Here is a 22,069-nt window from a genome sequence, read left to right as displayed (position 1 = left end):
GCCCATCATAATTGAACAAGCTGCCTAACATGTTGAGGGATGGCTGCTTAAGTGAGATCCCAAACAGGAGTAATCAACTGAGTTAAGGTAACAGTTTCTCCACACATTCAATAACTGGTGTGAGGGATTCCCCCCCCCTCCCCCGGCCCCACCAGTATGAGTTGAATTTAGACACAAAAAAAGTCAGAGGGTATCATAAGAAACAGAAACCAGTTGGGTATTGCTACTTGTATGCTGAAATAGAATATGGACAAAAGAGACAAGCTGAGCAAAGCCAAAGAGAGGAAATATCCTCTTGCATACAATCAATGATACCTGGTAGGTCAGATGAGAGGTAGTGACTGTGGACACTTGAAGATGACAAGACATATTGTGAGAGTAACTAACAAAACATCTGCAATCTAGAAGTTGAGAATACAAAAATGGGGAAGTTACGCTAAACCTTAAACTCTGGTTAGATCACAACTAGTGTATTACATCCATTTTTGGTCACTACACTTTAGTGGATGCAGACAAAATTTATCAGCAATGGTTCAGGGATGAGGGACTTTAGCTGTAAGGTTAGGTTGGAGAAGCTAGTTTTTTTTCTTGGAGCACGGAAGGTTGAGGAAAGATTTGATTGAGGTATAGAGGATTATGACAGATTAAAACAAAGGACTAGGGAATACAGATTTAAGGTTTGGGCAAAAGGTGCTAAAGGGATGTGAGGAAGAATATTTTTATGCAGTGAGTAATAATGACCTGCCAACAAGGATGGTGGAATTGAAGACAACTAATGATTTTAAAAGGAAATTGGATGGGGACTCAAAGGAAATAAATTTGCAGGGCTTTGGGAATAGATCAGAGGAATTGGACAGACTGGATTGGTCTACAGAGGACCAGCTTGGGCTGAATGGCCTCCGTATGTACAATGATGATTTTATGACTTTATTCCACTCAATGTGGTATTCTACTGCAATATGTAATGAGATTACAATATAAATTCAAATTGTTGCTGCTGCTAAGGTGAAGCTGTGCACCTCTTAAGGCTTGATTGTTGTTAAATGAGCACAGTCTTAGGTCAATTAGATATTAATTGTTTGGTGAATGAATAGTATAAAATGGAAACGAAGAAGATTGGGTTAAATGATATGGTAAGATGGTGTGTTTGAGGGGTATAGTAATATGGAGTTTAGCTGTGAAAAAGGAACTGGTTTATGGGCCGTTGGCCATTTAGTTAATAAAAATGTATTATGTTTTGAAGATGTCTTCAATTTCACAGGTGTAGTTAACATTCCTGGATCTTGTTACACATGCTCCTCAGCACTGCACTCAGCTTAACCCTATCAAATTTGACAAAATAGAGCAACATATCTCCTTCCCAATATACACTGGGTAAAGGGAAACATTCATTTTTGTCTAGAACTGTAGGATTCATGAATATACCTCAACCTCAGTTCCTGTACTTACATAAACGGTAAATAAAAGACTACAACACACTGCTCTTGGATGCTGTACAGCTTGACAATGTTAAAGAGCTGTTACATATCAGCAGTATCTTACAGTGCTTACTCTCACCAGTTAAGATTACAGGACAACATAAATTCTATATAGGTCTTGCTGCAGCTGTATAGGGCATTGGTGAGGCCGCAGCTGGAGTACTGTGTGCAGTTTTGGGCGCCGCACCTGCGCAAAGATATTTTGGCCATGGAGGGAGTGCAGAGGAGGTTTACTAGGCTGATACCGGAGTTGAGGGGGTTGAACTATGAGGAGAGGCTGAATAAACTAGGCTTGTACTCATTGGAGTTTAGAAGAATGAGGGGAGATCTCATTGAGACGTATAAGATGATGAATGGGATGGATAGGATAGAGGTGGAGAGACTCTTCCCACTGAAAAAAGACAGCAGGACTAGGGGGCACAGCCTCAAGATAAAGGGGGGGCGTTTTAAAACAGAGTTGAGGAGGAACTTCTTCACTCAAAGGGTGGTGAATCTCTGGAATTCTCTACCCATTGAAGTGGTGGAGGCTGCCTCGCTAAATATTTTCAAGAAGCGGGTTGATGGGTTTTTGATAAGAGAGGGGATTAAGGGTTATGGGGAGAGGGCTGGAAAGTGGAACTGAGCCATGACAGATCAGCCATGATCTTATTGAATGGCGGGGCAGGTTCGAAGGGCCAGATGGCCTACTCCTGCTCCTATTTCTTATGTTCTTATGTTCTTATAATGCATGAAGGGGAGATATTTATCCTGCATCACTGTGGGTGAACTTGATGTTTGAGCAAGTGGGTAGGTGAATTGTTTATTGTGCATTGGATTTAGGTCAGTAAGACTGTTACAATAGCAAGAATACTGTTGGGAGAATTGAGTAATTTACAGGCAGCACCAATCATTACATAACATAAAAACAGTTTAATAAAATAGACATTAGGAAAGGATTTTTAAAAATAATGTAATTAATGATATCCCAATAATACTGCACAGACCACAAGAACAAACATCATTCTGCGGCTTTTTAACAATTATTATAGAAATATGATACGTTACAGCCAATGATACAACAGCAGAATTATAGGTCTTCATTTATGTTACATGCAGTTAACTGAATCACTAATACATAAAAACTATTCTCAAACACAAACAACTGCAATTATTCTTCATGTAGGTCCCTAGTCATCTATCATGTAAACTAGTCTGCAGGTTAGTATTGAGTATCTTGCCATGCTAGCCTTCATCGCCCACCCTGTTTTGTTCTATTTCACTCATGAGTCTTCTCGTTTCCCATTTAACATAATTCCTTATCTCTATGAGGGGCTGTTTGATTTCTGAGTTAGCTGGTGTCTGAAGCTGCCTTGCATCTGGCAGGAAGCTTTATACTGGGATGAGAAGGTCCAACGTCACCTCTTTTTGAATGTTTTTGCCTTGTCTCTCCTCTCTTCCACTCTACTCTTAGCTTACTCTAAATGCCAACTCAGGGGAGGCCAAGCTTTGGAAATCTGCAGGCTTAAAGGGCAGCACATGAGCCACATGCACAAACTATATCCATCCCCAACTAGCACCCAATAGTAAAAGCAGGAACTTCTGGGAAGTAGTTGCTGATTACTATGAATCTCACTGCTGCTGGTAGGGAGCTGACAGCCCTGCATCTAATCACTATTTAGGAACAAAAAAGGGCAGGATTAGACTGAATTGTGATGCTCTGCCAGTCAATTAGTCACAATCACATGTAGAGTAGACATTTGGGTACAGCACCCAAGGGCAATGAGTGGAACACGTGCCAGCAGTTCCCTGCCCAAAAGGTCACCACTGCAATATCTCCTGTTAAATAGCCAGTGACCTTTTATAGCCTTTTGCAGGTTTTATATTTAAAAATGCATATCATGTTTTGGGTGTATCTTTAAAAAGGTGTATGTAAGCTACCAGTGCTGATGAACAGTGAATGGCAGATTGTGAACAGATACCTAATATGACGAGCCCATCCTCCCATGTCACATTCATAGCTGTATCAGTTCCACTCAAAACAGGAAGGGAGCACACCCTGAGGCACAGAGGCAGAAACAGTGAAAAGATTGTTAACCATCTAATAAAATGGATCACTGACTCCATTCTCTCTGACTATTGGCTACTCCACCTCCCTGACACACATGCTGTAAATTGTTGGGGAGGGGGCCAAAGAGACATGAACTTGTGGCAGTTTCTGTGCTTAAAAACTTTTAATCAAATCCCTTCACTTTAGCATAATACTTTTCACTTAAAATAGTTAAGTGAGAGGTGACCTTCATTGAGCATCCCTGAGCTGGATTGATATTAAACATGATCATCCATATACTAACAATTGCTGCAGTTCTTCCTCAAGAGTTTCTGGACAGTCAGATAATAAATCACAAAAGTTTTGGTCAGAAAAATCTAGTCTTGATTGTGTTTTTTCTCAAATTGCATGAGATTCGCTGCCTGGAAAGGGCCCCCACATCCAAAATGGATCTTGTGCTTTCTCCAAGGTATCATAAGGCATTGTGTTCAATGTGTTGTGCCTGGTTCACTATCCGTTGCACAGTTCCAATAAATAAAGTGCAATAAAAACAACACCAATCATGAGACGTTCTGGTGAAAATGTCTACTGTAAAACTACTGTGCAGGCAACCTGGACACTTACTGGGGCAAGGGCCTCGGGTTTACAGTGGTGGATAAGTTAAATTCCTCTTTCATTACATTGGACTTTCACTGATTTTGCCATCACATTCTGTGATTCCATCTATTTTTCTACGGAAACTGCAAACCAATGACCTTGATTATCATGGAACTGTCCTTGCTGTTGATCTTCTGAGGGACATTAAAATCTAAAGAGACTCTACATAGTCAACAGGTTTCCGTTTTACTGTCTCTGGCTTGGTCAATGCAAATGTCTTGAAGCTCTCTGCTGTGCAATTACTTGGGTCCCACGTGCTCTGGGCTTCCACAAGGTATTTCTGAAACTTGTCCAGATAGGGAGGCCTCTCAGGGAGCAGGTAGTAGTGTGTAGAGCTCACTTTCCTCCCATCTTCCATAATTGGTAAAATGCATGGTACCCTTGTGCCTGCCCCATCGCTGCTCTGCCGCTGCAGGACTTTGTTGCTGACGTATTTAGGATCAGGTGCAAAACTTCGCGTAGGTGGCATCACTCCATTGAGGTATGCTGGGAGGCTCTTGGGACTTGGAGTACGTGAGTTATTTCTGGATAAAGGTTCCCGTGGAGGAACCTTTGGTGGTTTGTCCTCGTCACAGTACATGCCCGACATCACTTCTGCAGACCATCTCCGGTGGTCATGTTTCACCGGACGTGGGGGTATGGGGACTCGAGGAGGGACCTCAGGCTTCACCTCGCTGGATGATGATGAATGTGATAAGCAGGATGCATTCTTCAACACAACAGGTTTGTTGTAAGATCCAGCTGGACCTGAATGCGAACGCCGTAATTTGCGGTGAGGCTGAACACGTTTCTCAGCAACCTCTATGCTTTCCAGGTTAGTATCTTTTATTGTGTGGCAACTCACTGGCAACTCAATCCTATTAGCACCTTCTGAGTAGGCGTAGTTGGTCTGCCCACACCCACGGAAGCTCCTTCTGCTCGGAGTACTGTACCTGAAGCTTAGTGGCCTGCGGTCTTGCAGAAGGGTTTCAGTTTCAGAACTTGTAATGGATTCAACCTCACTGTCAACATCGTCAAAAGACACATCACCAGTGGCAGGCAGTGGAGGGAGTGGCTTAGAGCTTCGATCACTGGCACAGCCAGAATTAGTTGGTGGTGTTGCCACTTTTACTGGTGTTTGAGGTGGTGATAGTACTGTGCTGTTCACAGAGAGTCTCTTAAATGGGGACAGCAGCTGATCTTTCTCCAACTGTACAAATGACTCCTCGCCGTTGGACATTTTCAGAGGTGGTGGCCGTGGCTTGTGGAATGATGATCTGAGACAACTCCCAAAACAACAGTGACTGTTCAGCCCAAGTGGCTCCATTTCTTGCCCTGCTGGAGAAGGCAAAAAATTTTTTTTAATGTAAATACTTGTAAGACCAATTTTTCCCTTTCCTCCAAAGATGTAGGCTTTTTGTGGGGTCTTTGCTCCACAGCTCCACTCAAGCAACCATTCTGAGCCTGGCCAAGAATGCCAGCATGGTATTCATGAGAGGTTCAATGAATCACTGAACACCATTAATTAGCAGGAGCCCTAATCTAAACATGTCAATGTAAGGCTGAATGGAGATAAGTCAACTTAGAAAAACCCAGCACAGAGCTGGAGACTTTGTCAGTCTGTTTGGCTGAGTATTAAGCAGGTCAGGTTTACTCATTGAGGCATCAGGGAACAAAAGCAGTTATTTGAATTCAGTCTTGTGGTCAGGACAACATCAACAAGGCTGTTAATTATTGTCCAATGCTATTTGCTCTGAGAACTTGGTGGTGAGTCTTTTAAAATCATTGGTAGCAGATTTTGATTCAATTGAGTAGCATGCTGGCCATTTCAAAAGACAGTTAAATCAACCATTTTGGTGTGTTACTGAAATCATATTATAGACTAGACCAGGTAAGAAATGGCAGATTTTCTTCCCTCAAGGATATTGGTGAACTAGTTTTGGTTTTGTATAACAATCTGACAGCTTCATGATCATTTTTATTAATACCAGTTCCTTTTCAAAACAAAACAGTTTTATTTCTCAGACTTTCATGACGTTCTTCATTGGGGTGGGATACATACTGTTGGTTGAAGTTATGATATAGGGCTGGTGATGGGGAGTAGCGTTCAAAGTGCAGGTCAAGGTTGTGTGGTCCGTGTAGTAGATGCTGAAATCACAATGAAAAACACAATGTTCATCACAATATCTGAGTGAACATCCAGTCGCTAGAATATTTCACATTACAACCCTTTTGGTTACATGCATCCAGAACAGAAATTCCCACCCACTTCTCCCTATTATGAATCCAATTACTTCTCAAGTGAACCCAGTGTCCTGGCTCCACCTGGTGGCCTCAATCCAGTCATCAATTATTCCAACTAAAGTGGTACTTCCAGACATATTATTGTGGTAATGTTCAGGTTTCATTTTCTTTATGTTAAATATATCTTTCAAAAGCTTAAGAGCTGAGTTACCTTCAGAGCTAATGTCCTGTGATTCCAGGGGTAGGTGTTGTTATCCTGCTCTATACTGCAAGAACTGTTTGTCTTATACATGTAACTGGAACTGAACACGTAACTCTAAATGGGTCCTGACCAGGGTCAGCATGGTCTCTGCAGATACAAATCCAAATGATGGCGCAATGTTTCCCAGCACCACAGTGACCATGTATAAATAAAACATGACCAATAAATCATTACCACAGTTCTCTACTTCTCTCTTGCCAAATTCTAGTTCAGCTGTGGCTCCCATTCATTCTCCTGGAATGCAATTCCTACACTTGTTTTTACTGAACCTCATTTGCCTCTGCTCAGCCCAGATGCAAACATAATTGAGATTTTCTTGCACAACACCATGTCCATCTTTACAGAGTCCTTTACTTTTGCATTATATATGAATTTAATCACTTTGCCTTGTAATTGTGATCTCAAAGACTCCAGGCAGCTTCCTAAAAACCCCACCAAGAACACGAGGGGAGTCTTAGCACAGATCCAGCACCACCATTTCAGTGTCTTAACCTTGATATTCATTGGCCTTAAGTATGTTAAGTCACCCCAGGCATTACTTTTACCAAGTGTTTCGGAAGCCAGGCTAAATAACTACATGGTGTTCCTCAATTTGTTATCCCTCTGCCTCAAATAAATCTGAAGATGACGCCTCCCAATTCCAAGCAGTGCTGTGTTAAGGTACTTACTTGTCCAAGGTGCTTGATTGATTCCAGCAATTTTTGGTATTGATGACACCGTGACTGCCATGCATGAAGCAGTTATTCAGTGGATTGCGGATCTCCTGTGCTGCCAGTCCAGCGCTCGACATGGTGATAATTTTGGACTGCACCAATCCGTTAAAGTCTTTGTGTTCTCAAGTTAACAGGGTATTGCATTTCTTGACAAAGAAAGAGGGGATTCTTGAATTATTCATTGATTTATTCTTCCTCAGTAATATCATAGCTAACAGACTGCAGAACTCACCCTGCCCCATCAAGGTACATCAGTTAGTGAAGCTCCCTTTTAGGAAACCATAGTGAACTTCTGATGAAAAGATAAACATTTGAAACATTAGCCCATCCCTCTTTATAGCTACTGACTGATCTGCTTTCTGTTTTCAGAAATTTGTTTTAACATACCATGAACTCAACATTTACACAGACAAGATTAGATTGGATAGGTGGGTCCCTTAGAGATACACTTAAATAACCACACTTAACTGTTGTTGTGGGGTCGTGGTATGGAAGCTTTCTTCCAGCCATGTCATTAGATGTGCTAACCATTGACTGACTTTGATGGGAAAGGTACTTTATAAAATGCATTATAGTTTTTCTGACCAAGGTGATGTTGGACTTTTAAGAGCAGAGAAATTTCAGACATAAATAGTTATAATGTTAACCATTTTTATTTTAAAAATTGTAAAATGTAGATAAGGTAAGTTTAAAGTTAGAAGACAGGTACAGTAAAATATTTGAAGGACCAGAACTCATTCTAGAGTGAAGTTTCAAGCTGACATTCATCATCCACCCCTTTGATTTACCAACAAGCTTGCAACAACGCGTTTAAGAGTAAGTACTGTTTCTAACAATAATCAGATTGAAGGAGGGAGGAGTGGGTCTCAGGCTAGCATTTTAAACTTAAATGTGGGTAATGATGAGGGCATGAAGACGGAGTTATTAAAGTGAACTGAGAAATTAGGTTAATGAATTGGTCAGTAGAAATTCAGTGGCAAGCATTTAAGGAGCTATTTCAGAATACTCAGAAAATATACAGTCCAGTGAGAAAGGAAGACTTTATAGGAAGGACACCATCCATGGATAATTATAGAAGTTAAAGATTGTAATGGATTGAAAGAGAAAGCAAATAATTCTGCAAAAATGAGAGGCAGCTCAGAAGATAAAGACAACGAAGAATTACTGAAAGATTACTAAAGAGAGAGAAAATAAAGCACAAGAGAAAACTGGCTAGAAATATAAAAACATAGTAGAGATTCAATGGGTATTGAAAAAGGAGAAGACTAGGTAAAGTAAGCGTTGGTCCTCTAGAGTGAGAATGGGGAATTAATAATGGAAAATAAGGAAAAGGCAGATTAATTGAACAGATATTTTGCTTTTGCCTTCACTGTAAAGGGGACAAATAACATCCCAGAAATAATTGTGAATCAGGAGGGAAGGGGAGGTAGGAACTTAAAATAATTACAATCACTAGGGAAGGTGTACTGCTAAAGTTATCAGAACTAAAAACTGACAAGTCCCCTTGGGCTTCATCCTAGGGTCTTAAAAAAAAGTGACTGCTCAGATGGCAGACACACTGGTTTTAATTTTCCAAAATTCGCCAGATTCTAGAAAGGTTCCATCAGATTGGAAAGTAGCAAATGTGACTCTTCTGTTCAAGAAAGAATGAAGACAGAAATCAGGGAGCTACAGGCCAGTTAACTTAACATTTGTCGTAAGGGTGAAATCTATTATTAAGGAGGTTACAGCCGAGTATTTAGAAAACTTCTCAGTGCAATCAAGCAGAGTCAACGTGGTTTTGTGAAAGGGAAAACATGTTTGACTAATTTATCGGCGTTCTTTGAGGAAGTAACAAGCAACATGGATAAAGGGGAGGGAACCTGTGGATGTGCTCTAGTTGAATTTCCAGAAGGCATTTGGCAAATGCCACATCAAAGGCTATGTAAAATAGGAAGCATTAATGGTGTAGGGGTAATCTATTAGCATGGATTGAGGAGTGGTTAGCTAGCAGGAAGCAGGGAGTACAGTTAAATGAGTCTTTTGGGTTGGCAAGATGTAACAAGTGGAATGCTACAGGAATCAGCTATTTACAATTTATATTGATGACTTGGCTGAAGGGACCAAATGTATGGTTCGTAGTTCTTAATCTATAGTTCTTAAATTTGCTGATGACACAAAGATACATATGAAAGTAAGTTGTGAAGTGGACATAAGGAGTCTGCAAAGGGGCATAGAAAGATTAAGCGAATTGTTGTTAATTGCAAGGGGAATGGAATATTAAAATAGGCACAGATATAAATGCATTACAAGCAGTTCAGAGAAGGTTCACTCAACTAATACCTGGGAGTGAGGGTGGGTACACATTTTACAATTATAGCATGGTCCTGCTATCCATCTGCTAAAATAAATGGACACACATTTGCAGATTATCCCCTGATCTCCAACAGTTTATACTCCTGTTTTCCCACCACTCTAGTCTAGTGGGCAACATTCACTACCATAAACATGATTTTATATAATTAATTTTTTTATATCTCAGTACCTGCTACCTCCAAGAATGGTATCACTGCAGCACTACTCAACCAGTGCCAATTTCCATCAGCTAATGCATCCGATCTTTCATTTGCCATTCACCCACCCCTAGTACCTCTACCATGCTCAATGCAACTCCAAAAAAATCAACAGCTAACATTTTTTTGTCACTGCTTGTAACTGGGATTCATGTCCTTGTATTTCTGCTAAAGATTCTGACCCTCACAGAGGAAAGGTTGGTAGAAATTCTGCTGCCTACACTATAGAGCCTAAATCAGAGATTTTCTCTGGAGACAGGGGTGTGTGTGGATAATCATATGAAACGACAGGGCGCATTCACATTCTTCCTTTTAATATAAAAAATACAGATCAGAATCTGGCTTTACTCTTAAACAGCCTGCATTGGTCCTTTCAGGATGTCTGTGTTACATAATAAGAACACAAGAAATGGGAGCAGGAGTAGGCCATCTGGCCCCTCGAGCCCACTCTGCCATTCAATAAGATCATGGCTGATCTGATAGTGGTTCAGTTCCACTTACCCGCCTGCTCCCCATAACCCTTAATTCCCTTATTGGTTAAAAATCTATCTGTGACAAACACATTTAACGAGGTAGCCTCTACTGCTTCAATGGGCAGAGAATTCCAAAGATTCATTACCCTCTGGGAGAAGAAGTTCCTCCTCAACTCTGTTCTAAATTGATTCCCCCATATTTTGAGGCTGTGCCCCCTAGTCCTTGTTTCCATTCTAAGTGGAAATAACCTCGCTGCTTCTACCCTGTCTAGCCCCTTCAATATCTTATATGTCTCTATAAGATCTCCCCTCAACCTTCTAAACTCCAATGAGTACAGGCCCAGTCTACTCAATCTCTCCTCATAAGCTAACCCCCTCATCTCTGGAATCAACCTGGTGAACCTTCTCTGTACCCCCTCCAAAGCTAGTATATCCTTTCTTAAATAAGGGGACCAAAACTGTACACAGTACTCTAGGTGTGGCCTCACCAGTACCTTGTACAATTGCAGCAAGACCTCCCTGTTTTTATACTCCATCCCTCTCGCGATAAAGGCCAACATTCCATTTGCCTTCTAGATTACTTGCTGCACCAGCAAACTGAGTTTTTGTGATTCATGCACAAGGACCCCCAGGTCTCTCTGCACAGTAGCATGTTGTAATTTTTCACCGTTTAACACTTTACACACTTTGACCACTGATATCCAAAACTCTCTTTGGCATTTTGGAATAAAATTCCTGCACAAAAACAAGCAAAGATCTGGGTCACCCATAAGGAAGTCCCAGGAAGATGAAGGAAGGTGCAAGTGGGATGGGAAGCACAATGCAACAATTTAAGCTGCCATCAACTTCCTGCCAAAAGGAATGACAATATAGACAAGAGTTTAAAATCAACCGTATGGAGCAGCACGGCTACATCTGTCCTTGTCGGGAATCCATCCTAGCCCATTTTTGCCTCTCTGTAGCCCAGAGTTCAATGAGTGTTGCCAGTGTTGCCAAGGCTGAGATTGAGGCCAATTCATCTCAGACTAGTGATAGAACGGAGACTGAGGCCTGTTGATCTGTATAACACTGATGACATGTGTTTACCCATTGAATCATGAGAGAATATAGCACAATGGGTGTTGTGATACCATTGAATCGCAGAACATTCTGGATTCCAGGGCATGGTATGGGGTGTAATTTTCTAATATGTCAATATTTAGTGGGTTAGAATGGTTTAGAATCATACAACAATGATTAGAACCTCCTTCACATTGGAGAATATTTAAGTTAAACTGACTCTGCCACAGTTTAATTATGGCACATTGCTCATTCTGTGCAATACCAGGGCACAATTAAATTAGTGCAGAGCTTTCTGCTGTAAAGTTAGAAATGAGTGAAATTTTAAAAAAAATTTAAGCAAGTGTTGTTTGCTGAATAAACTGCTAACTCAAGCAGTTTGCAAATATGTATTTCTAAATCACTGTTGGGATGTGGAAATCGTTAGCAAGGTCAGCATTTATTACCTATCTAGAGTTATCCTGGGATCTTAAAGAAGCGACAGGGTAGTGGGCACAGCACAATAAGGACAGTAAATAAAGGTCCCTCTCAGTATCTGCTACCCAAATGAGGACATGATTATTGCACATTTCTTGCAACCTAGCTTTGTACCAAATGCCCGTTGCTTCAAAATTATACTTTAAATATTCAATGCTGTCTGCTGGTGGAGGTGGAGGGATGGTGTTTGGGGAACAATGAACATTGCCAATTAGGTAAGGAGAAATATGCTGAAGTGCCAGCCCTTGATTATCTGGTAACTTATGCTGGATGTTAGGTGAGGACACAATCATGCCCATCATGATAAAATAGCTTGCAACAAAGCGTTAAGGCCCACATGTGAAATATAGTTACTTGGTTAATATGCCAGAGAGGAATCGGCAAGAGTCTGCCTGAAGAAGACAAAACGGGTGATGGTGAAATGCCAAAGAGGAGTCGGCAACAGTGCGCCTGAAGGAGATAAAATGGGTGATGAAGAAAATAATCACACAAGGGCAGAACGCAAACCACAAGATGAAGCCTGAACTGAAAGATGCAAATGCATATCTTGAAACTGTCCAAACGATGCTTTTCCTCCTCATGCGCACTCCAAAGTCGTAAGGATTGACAGAAACAGAACGATATGTTCGTGGTCCAGGCTGTCCCCTCTAGCTTAATTCACCTAGTTCAATGCAGCCTAGCTGACTGGAAACTGCAGCCAATACTGGAACTGTTGCTTGTTCTTTTTAAGTTAGGTGTTTCTCTTCCAAGTCTATGCTTAATATATATTACATTTGTAATTAAATTATTTAAACATGACTAATTATAGTTTTTAAAAAAGTTTAAATGTTAAACCCCTGCCCTCACTTTTAAGTATTGGAGCCAAAATCTATAAAGACACAGGAAGTGGTTGGTCCTAGACACCTCAGCATTTATACCAGGGTCTTGACTTCATTATTTCAGACTGAAAAAATGAATCAGCCAATGAGAAAAAAATGCATTGCTGAGAACTGGTCTGTCACACCTGGGAGTGGCGAAAGCTTGCGATTTCCTTTCCTAGTGTGAGTACATCTTTCTAATCGCCATAACGTTGGCTGAGCAGTGCCCTTTATGACTAGTCTTGAAGCAATGACAAAGAGTGTGAGTAATAACATAAGTAATGTCTTACATTCCCAATGGGGTGTTGCAATTTATTGATACCATCAGGAAAAATAAAACCCATATCCCAGAAGCTCATGGCCGCTGAATGTGTCCACAGTGAAACTTAGGCTGAAAGGAGGGTCTGACAATCAGCTATATCTTGAAAGGTCCGCATAATAACAAACGAAAATCGGGTATCTAAATGCAAAATTTAAAAAAAACGCGGAGCCATAAGGAAAGATCGGAGAAGTAGGACTAATTGGACAGTTGAAAGAGCTGACATGAAAATGTCTGCTGTAAGATTCAGTAATCTAATGACAGTTAACCCTTGCTCCCAAATTAAATACGGTTCTTTAGTTATTTATTTTTAGTTCTTTAATGTTATTTATTGTCGTGTTAAGTTCCCCTTTACATTAAAAAAACAATATTTCAAACTCTCATTGCTGGCAGGTTTCGGAGGTAGCTGGGGAGCTATGGATTTTATTCTCTGGATTATTAGTTCAGTAAGAAGTCTGACAACACCAGGTTTAAATCTAACCAATAACCATCACACTACCATAAGGAAGGTGAAGTTGAAATCAGTGTTCCGACTCTTAATCACTATCCAGTCACTTCTGCTAGAGGTACTCGCAGATATCAGGTGAGACAGTGTCAGACTCGGATGTCATGCTTCCATCGCCCCAACAGTCAAACACCTGTTGATATTTATTATCTACCTTCCCATATTAAGAACAACTACTTGGTTGGAATACCAGGGAAAAAGGCTGCATCCAACAGTAGAAGATGCGTGAGGAAACTTGGATCGAAGTTCGTGGGACGGGAGCTGTGTGTCAGTGTCAGAACACATGATTTGAGCTGTACCTAAATATTCTCATCCAGTTCGTGTTGGAGCCTTTTCTCGGGCAGCCTGGGCACACCATGTATGGTTATCAGATCATGTCATCAGATTTTAAATTTACTAGGGCCATGTGTTCACAGATCGTCCCTGCTTCAGATGGCTAGAAATTGATAATCATAAAATGGAATTTACTGGGGTATTTTGGAACAGGTCCAGTAACAGCACAGCTCAGATTAGTTAAACTGTATCATTTCGCTCCCATAAACAGACCGTTAAAAACTGGGCAGCTGCAGGAAACAGGCAGAATAGCCGTTTTAAATGTCTGAACAGCTTGAGAGCAGAGATGGGCACCTTGACTTAGAGTTGACTGAAGGACAAACTGATATATGTCTCGAGAAACTGGAAGGGAGGAGATGCGCTTCTAACTTAGTCCAGAACTTCAGCTCTATCTCCTTTAATGACAAGCCTGCAGCAATCATACCACTGGAAGACATTCCATAGATTTGAAATGCACTTTCCAAAACATTTAGAATTACTGAACTGATTTAATAGTTCCCAAAATAACTACTATTTAAAAGAATCAGCAGACGCTCGGGCAGTGCTGAATGTTTTGCTACAGAACTGACAAAGCTTGGAGGAGCTCAATTTAATCAGGAGATATGCAGGGATAGGCTGGACAACCTCCAACGTTCAACCTACAAGCGAGTGTCCACCTAGCTCCTGGTAACAGGTTAATTTAACCACAGCAAAATCCAGTCACTTTGCACACAGATCCAGGAACTGATCTCAAACCTCACTAAACAACGTCAATATCGATGATAAAGCAGAGCCAATTTTTTTTTAAATCGTAATATACAAAACCTCAAAATGAATACTAAATTGGCTTTTACTGTTTTAAAAATCCACTTGTAACATTAATGGAAAAAAACGGTTTTTTCGTGGTGTTTACACAAGTTTTGAAACGGTGTAAAACTCTTACTGCCGTTTAGGTTATACATTAAACTGATCGCGGCTAATAATTTGTAGGGGGTTCTTCATCCAGCATCACAATAAACACAACATCGAGTTTCTTGAAGAATATTGTGGTTATAGCAATGGAATTAGCCGTATATTTGGGCAGAAATAGAAGGCGTTCAAAGAGAGGTGACAATGATAAAAAACAAAACGTGATCTTTAAAAAAAAATCAAAAATATATACGAGAAGGATCAGAAGGGAGAACAGGCAACAGTGAGCATTGAACAGAGTCTGAAACTCACCTACCTCCTGGTCAGTTTCACCAGACAGGAAATCCGGCGCAAATTGTCCAACAAACACTTCGACTCAGTGCAGCGATGAATACAACAACATACTTCTATACTATGTTCTTATCGCCCTTACTTGTTCTGGATCCTGACTCTAATTAAATGTTTCTCTGTTGCAATGTGCCCCGCAGTTTGCTTCATAAGGCGGGCTCTGAATCCTGATGTCACCATGAAGTGGGATCAGGACATTTCCCCGCCCACAGCCTCCAGTCAGCACGCTTACTTACCTCTACCTTAAAGGGGAATATGCACAAAAAGCCGGAGATCAGCACCTCAAATTTAAATCGGCAACAGATCGTTCTTTATCTATTAAAACTTTTAACAAGTTATCTATCTGAGAACATCGGAGGGAGGAGACGAGTGTTTGCATTTTTTAAATATTTGGTGGGACCCACCAACATCCGCCACAGCAGTTTAAACCTTCAGAATCCAATCCAGAACGCAAAAATAAAGTTGAACTGAGTTCTGTCTGGATTGCTCCGCCTCCTGCTTGTTCTCAGATTTCTACATAATTCACTTACCATTCAGTGCTGTGAATACAGTAAATTACTTTGTTGCCCTGTGTTTGGTCAGCTGGTGCTATTGGTCTAAAGTTTCGATTCATCATAAAATGCTACTTTAACTCCAAAATTAATTGAGGAAGATTTTTAAAACCAGCATCAGTATTAACTAGGAAAGTCTGAACTCATCTGAATTAATGTATATGCAGACATGTACATATCTCCCCATTGGGCTGTACTGAACCTGGAGCTAAGGTTTGCCATCTTGATTAGGTTCAGGAGTCAACCTGTGGGGTGCTCCTCCAAATTGCTCATCCCTCTCCCTACTGGGTGGCCAAAGGTTAGCGTGGCATTGAACATAAGAACATAAGAAATAGGAGCAGGAGTAGGCCATCTAGCCCCTCGAGCCTGCCCCGCCATTCAATAAGATCATGGCTGATCTGAAGTGGATCAGTTCCACTTTCCTGCTTTCTCCCCATAACCCTTAATTCCTTTGTCTATCAAAAATCTATCTACCTGTGACTTAAATATATTTAGCCAGGTAACCTCCACTACTTCAACGGGCAGAGAATTCCAGAGATTCATCACCCTTTGAGTGAAGAAGTTCCTCCTCAACTCTGATCTAAACTGCCCCCCCTTATCTTGAGGCTGTGCCCTCTAGTCCTGCTATCCTTTCTAAGCAGGAAGAATCGCTCTACCTCTACCCTATCCATCCCCTTTATTATCTTGTACATCTCTATAAGATCCCCCCTCATCCTTCTGAACTCCAATGAGTACAGACCCAGTCTCTTTAATCTCTCTTCATTGTCCAACCCCCTCATCTCCAGTATCAGCCTAGTGAATCTCCTCTGCACTGCCTCCAAGGCCAATATATCCTTCCGCAACTTTTATATTCTATCCCCCTCGCTATAAAGGCCAACATTCCATTCGCCTTCTTGATCACCTGCTGCACCTGCAGACTGGGTTTTTGCCACTTGTGCACAAGGACCCCCAGGTCCCTCTGCACCGTAGCATGCTGCAGTTTTTCGCCTTTTAAATAATAATCTCTCCTACTAATATTTCTGCCAAAGTGTATAACCTCACGCTTGCTAACATTATACTCCATCTGCCAGGTCCTCGCCCACTCGCTTAGCCTATCCAGATCCCTCTGCAGACTTTCCACACCCTCCACGCAATTTGCTTTTCCACTCATCTTCATGTCTTGAAGTGGAACCAGAAGTTTGAGGAGTTCAAACAGTGAAACGGGGCTGCAACATCTCATCCTCAATTTAAATGTAAATATAAACTTAGCTAGACTGCAAGTGTTTAAGGTAACCAGGGCACCAATGAAGTGACTTAAAAGCCAGTCTGATGGAACTGCTCTGTCGAACACTCTTAAGGATGTGTGTGTATCAGCTTTGGTGCATATATATGTATACATTTGTACATTCATGCATTTTAATTGTAATGTGTGTCCAGGAATTCTGTAACAAGCTACAATATCAGAGGCAGTGGAAAATATGAAAATCGGAGAAGGAAAATAAATTGATTTGCTTTCCTTTTAATTTTCCTAGTGGCACATTGTGTAAAAATCCTATCTTTTGTAATAAGGAGCTGTATAGGTTATAGTTCCCAGGTTCCATCTGTGCTGACTGAAATGATCAAAGTGCATGTTGGTTAGTATCAGGTGAGCACAGAGGCAATGCTTCATTGGCCAAATACTCTGCTGGCACCTACTGTTTTGATTTATACAAGAAAGATTACGTTCAGGGGCAAAATACAGGAGGCAGTAGGCATGCATATTCCAGCAAAAGTAAGTACATCCTGAAGAAGAGGAGAAAACCACAGGGAGGGAAGATTCATTCAACATCCATTTTTATGGGGAAAGAAGAGAACACTGTAAATTTCCTGGACCACAACCTTAGTTTGCGTTATTGCTCCTTGTAAGTTAACTCTTAGAGACCAGATTTCATTCTGATAAATTTGTGTTACTCGACCTCTAAGGTAAATACATTCTTCAGAAGGTGTGATAAGAATTGCTGACAATACCCAAGCGTGGATCAATCAGAACTCTATATAGCTGAAACATGACTTTATTCACTTGTATTCTGTTTCTTTAGATATAAAGGTAAGCATTCAATTAGGCTTTTTGATTAATTCCTGTACCTGTTCATGACATTTTAGTGATCTTTGTACCTGGACCTCAAGTCTTTTTGGACCTCCACTATTCCTACTTCATCACCATTTAAGAAGTATCCTGTTCTGTGCTTTGTAGGTTGAAAGTTAATGTCCTCACATCTGCCTACATTGAAATCCATTTACCACAGTTTTGGTCATTTACTTAAATTAAAAATATATCAATGTAATTTCAACCACCCTTGTGTTATTGGCATACTCAGATATGTGGTTTTCTATTCCATCATCTAAGATGTTCAGCTCTGACAAAGAGTCTTCCAGACTCGAAATGTTAGCAGCGGTCACAGGCATTCGGCCTGTGATCTTTGGGTAAGCATTCTCCAAGGCGGCCTTCACAACACACAACAGCGCAGTCATTGAGCAGAGACTGATAGCCAAGTTCTGCACACATGAGGACAACCTCAACCGGGATCTTGGGTTCATGTCACATTATCTGTAACTCCCATGACTTGCCTGAAATTGCAACATCTCACTTACTGTCCTGTCTGGAGACAATACACATCTCTTTAACCTATGCCTAATGCTATCTCCACTCACATTGTCTGCATCTTTAAGACTTGAATAGCAGGTTAGCTGTAAAGACTTGCATTCTAATCAGTACTCTGTAAATTGTGTGTCCCTCTATACCTCCTCTGATCAGAACCTTCCACACACCTGACGAAGGAACAGTGTTTCCGAAAGCTTGTGGGTTTACTATCAAATAAATTTGTTGGACTGTAACCTGGTGTTGTGAGATTTATTTACTCTATCCTCTCTCCACAGATGCTGTCAGGCCTGCTGAGATTTTCCAGCATTTTCTGTTTTTGTCTATGACCCATCCCTATTTGAGAAGATAATGATGAACTGCCCCATGGTGCTATTAAGTAGAGAGTTCCAGGAATTTGATGCTGTCTTGATGAAGGAATACTAACATATGTCTAAATCAGGATGGTGCAGGAGGAGAATTGCAGATGATGGTGTTCCCACATATCTACTGCTTTTATCCTTGTAGGTGGTGTATATTGTGGATTTGGATGATGCCATAGTAGAACCCACTTGATGAGTTCTTGCAGTGCCTATAATTAGTAACACACTCCAGCAACAATGTCCCACAGGTGAAGGCACTGAATGGTTAAGCCAATGGATGGGTTGGCGATCAAGCAGATTTACAGTAGATATACAGCTGGGAATGTTTTAACAAGTGCTTCTTGGCTCAGTAGACACATGCACACCTGGTATTCAACTGATTGTCAGTTCATGAGGTGCTGAGGAATCAAAACATAGTTTATGCATCAATCAGGAATTCCACAAAATAGGAAGTGATTTAACTGACTGGAATTCAAGACATTGAGACTAAGGCTGAGTCTGTTCGCTGGAATGTTGGGTTTGAAGCTGCAGTCCATAACAGGAATGTGTTTGTTTATTATGTTGGAATATAAAGAACAGAAAAAAGCCCACCACTTTTCAATTAATCAAATCCACTGAGCTACATCTCCTGCCATTCCTCAACCCCACCTATCCATCTTCTCCATCTTCTCACTATGTATTTCAATCATTTCTATGTCCAAAAACACAGAAACACAAAAACATCTTGGTTCAGTTTACATTTTCTGTTTCAAAGTCTTTCCCTTTAAACACTACAATCGTAGATTCCTTTCTTACTGCTAAAATCCTCCCTCTTAATTTGTTTGCCCTAGAATTTGAACCCAATTTTCATACCTTCATTTGTTGTCTTCATGATTTTGCAAACTTCATTTCAATCACCTTGCAATCTCTTTTTCCAAAGAGAATAAGTCTATCTTGTGTAACTTTTCTTCAGCACACAAATTCCTGGTACTCAGAATCTTCTTTTGTCTCTGTGGTACCTCTTCAGGGCTCAAGTCTCCTTACAACGGTTATGTGACTGGATCTAGACACAGCATCCCAGAATGAGTCTGACCAATACCTTCAGATAAGAACATAAGAACATAAGAAATAGGAGCAGGAGTAGGCCAACTAGCCCTTCGAGCCTGCCCCGCCATTCAATAAGATCATGGCTGATCTGTCTTGGCTCAGTTCCACATTCCCGCCCTCTCCCCATAACCCTTAATCCCCTCTCTTATCAAAAACCCATCAACCCGCGTCTTAAAAATATTTAGCGAGGTAGCCTCCACCACTTCAACGGGCAGAGAATTCCAGAGATTCACCACCCTTTGAGTGAAGAAGTTCCTCCTCAACTCCGTACTAAACCGCCCCCCCTTTATCTTGAGGCTGTGCCCCCTAGTCCTACTATCCTTTCTGAGCGGGAAGAGTCTCTCCACCTCTATCCTATCCATCCCATTCGTCATCTTATACGTCTCAATGAGATCTCCCCTCATTCTTCTAAACTCTAACGAGTACAAGCCTAATTTATTCAGCCTCTCCTCATAGCTCAACCCCCTCAACTCCGGCATCATCCTAGTAAACCTCCTCTGCACTCCCTCCAAGGCCAAAATATCCTTGCGTAAGTACGGCGCCCAAAACTGCACACAGTACTCCAGCTGCGGCCTCACCAATGCCCTATACAGCCGCAGCAAGACCTCCCTACTTTTATATTCAATCGCCCTCGCGATGAAGGCCAGCATCCCATTCGCCTTCTTGACCACCTGCTGCACCTGCAAGCTGGGTTTTTGCGACTCATGCACAAGGACCCCGAGGTCCCTCTGCACCGTCGCCTGCTGCAGTTTTTCGCCACGTAAGTAATAATCCTTCCTACCATTATTCCTACCAAAGTGGACCACCTCGCACTTGCCAACATTAAATTCCATTTGCCATTTCCTGGCCCATTCGCCCAGCCTATCTAGATCCTTCTGTAGACTCTCCACACCCTCCGCACAATTTGCCTTTCCACCAATTTTGGTGTCATCAGCAAATTTCGATACCATACACTCGGTTCCCTCCTCCAGATCATCTATATAAATGGTAAATAGCTGAGGCCCCAGCACCGACCCCTGGGGCACTCCACTAGTCACCATCCGCCCATTGACCCCCACTCTCTGCCTCCTATTTGACAACCAGTCCACTATCCACGCTAACACCCTACCCCCAATTCCATGCCCCCTGACCTTCTGCAATAACCTCTTGTGAGGTACCTTGTCAAACGCCTTCTGAAAATCAAGAAAGACCACATCCACCGACTCTCCTCTATCCACCGCCCTAGACACATCCTCATAGAACTCCAGTAAATTTGTCAGACACAACTTCCCTCTAACGAAACCGTGCTGCGTCTGCTCTATCAAGCAGTTCCCCTCAAGATGCCTCGCTATTTCCTCCTTGATGACGGATTCTAACATTTTACCTACAACAGACGTTAAACTAACAGGCCTATAATTCCCCGCCTTTTGCCTGGCACCCTTCTTAAACAACGGCGTAACATTAGCCGTTTTCCAATCTTCCGGCACTTCCCCGGAATCCAGTGACGTCTGGAAAATAACCACCAAGGCATCCACTATCACCTCCACCATTTCTTTCAGGACCCTCGGATGCATTCCATCCGGTCCTGGGGACTTGTCCACAATCAGCCCCTCCAGTCTGTCGAGCACCGCCTCTCTAGTAACAGTGAGATACCTAAAAGAGGATTGGCTTCAAGTTCAATGGGGAGATAAGGATAAAGAAAGGAAAGTAAGTTGTCAAGAGGACACAAAGAGCTTTCAAAGGGTTTAGATAGGTTAAGGGAGTGGGCAAAAATTTAGCAGATTAGGTATGTAGTACAACCGTATGTAGCCAAACGTCAATTTCCTGTCACCAAGAACCCTTTATTATGTACTAAGAAAGGAACCGCTCCCATGGCTCACTGGTAGGTATTTCAGTACCTTGGGACCTATAACTTTGGTGCAGATGAAGTAACTATTTGAAAGCCCCTGCTGAAAGCTTCCTATTGGGAAAGCCCCTACTTGCTCGATAAGGGAGCTCATACTTCATGAAGCCTGTGGGGGGAACCTATTGATGATTCCCCCATAGCCTTTGTGGCCATCATAACATCCCTCTCTCTCCAGATCCGAGTCTCTCCCTACACCTCCATTGCAAGAAAGTTCCTTGCATCATTTAGTGATTGTTTGGAGGTCCGTTGAAGGTGGGGCTGGGTCAGGCAGCATAAACCAGACAAGGGACCTTTGTTTTCTGAAGGAATGCTGAAGGGTTGTCTAAGCAAGTCCCTCCTCAGGTGTTGCTTCAGCCTGAAGGCCCACTTCTTCAGCTCCAACTCTGAGTCATACCTTC

At 41.7% G+C, this 22,069-nt stretch overlaps 1 protein-coding gene across 4 annotated transcripts; it reads right to left on the bottom strand.

Annotated features, from left to right (window-relative positions):
• Positions 1-2,226: 2,226 nt before the first annotated feature.
• On the bottom strand, positions 2,227-19,573 carry errfi1a (ERBB receptor feedback inhibitor 1a). Of its 4 annotated transcripts, none has more exons than XM_080215238.1 (4): positions 19,553-19,573; positions 7,315-7,505; positions 6,203-6,288; positions 2,227-5,478 (listed from the first exon to the last, which is right to left on the bottom strand). In XM_080215238.1, exons 2-4 carry the CDS (start codon positions 7,434-7,436, stop codon positions 4,313-4,315), a joined length of 1,374 nt encoding a protein of 457 aa, XP_080071364.1. In that variant the 5' UTR covers positions 7,437-7,505; positions 19,553-19,573; the 3' UTR covers positions 2,227-4,312. The 4 variants fall into 4 exon arrangements, with proteins under 4 accessions (XP_080071364.1, XP_080071365.1, XP_080071362.1 ...); XM_080215239.1 differs by lacking the exon at positions 19,553-19,573 and adding an exon at positions 15,135-15,337 and having other exon boundaries at positions 2,227-5,475; XM_080215236.1 differs by lacking the exon at positions 19,553-19,573 and adding an exon at positions 15,135-15,336.
• Between the last annotated feature and the right edge of the window lie 2,496 nt (positions 19,574-22,069).

This window comes from Carcharhinus amblyrhynchos, chromosome 30, assembly GCF_965287045.1.
Source record: "Carcharhinus amblyrhynchos chromosome 30, sCarAmb.v2.hapA, whole genome shotgun sequence".
NCBI lineage: Eukaryota > Metazoa > Chordata > Chondrichthyes > Carcharhiniformes > Carcharhinidae > Carcharhinus > Carcharhinus amblyrhynchos.
The sequence above is the reverse complement of the archived record's forward strand: the minus strand, read 5'-3'. Positions and strand labels throughout refer to the sequence as shown.

What these genes read in the sequence shown, in the direction of transcription:
- errfi1a (XM_080215238.1), bottom strand. Translation starts at nt 7,436, where the DNA reads ATGTCGAGCGCTGGACTGGCAGCACAGGAGATCCGCAATCCACTGAAT. An exon ending in CAATCAAGCACCTTGGACAA is followed by an intron (nt 6,289 to 7,314) that starts GTAAGTACCTTA and finishes TTGTGATTTCAG; the next exon opens with CATCTACTACACGGACCACA. An exon ending in TATCATAACTTCAACCAACA is followed by an intron (nt 5,479 to 6,202) that starts GTATGTATCCCA and finishes TGCCTTCTCCAG; the next exon opens with CAGGGCAAGAAATGGAGCCA.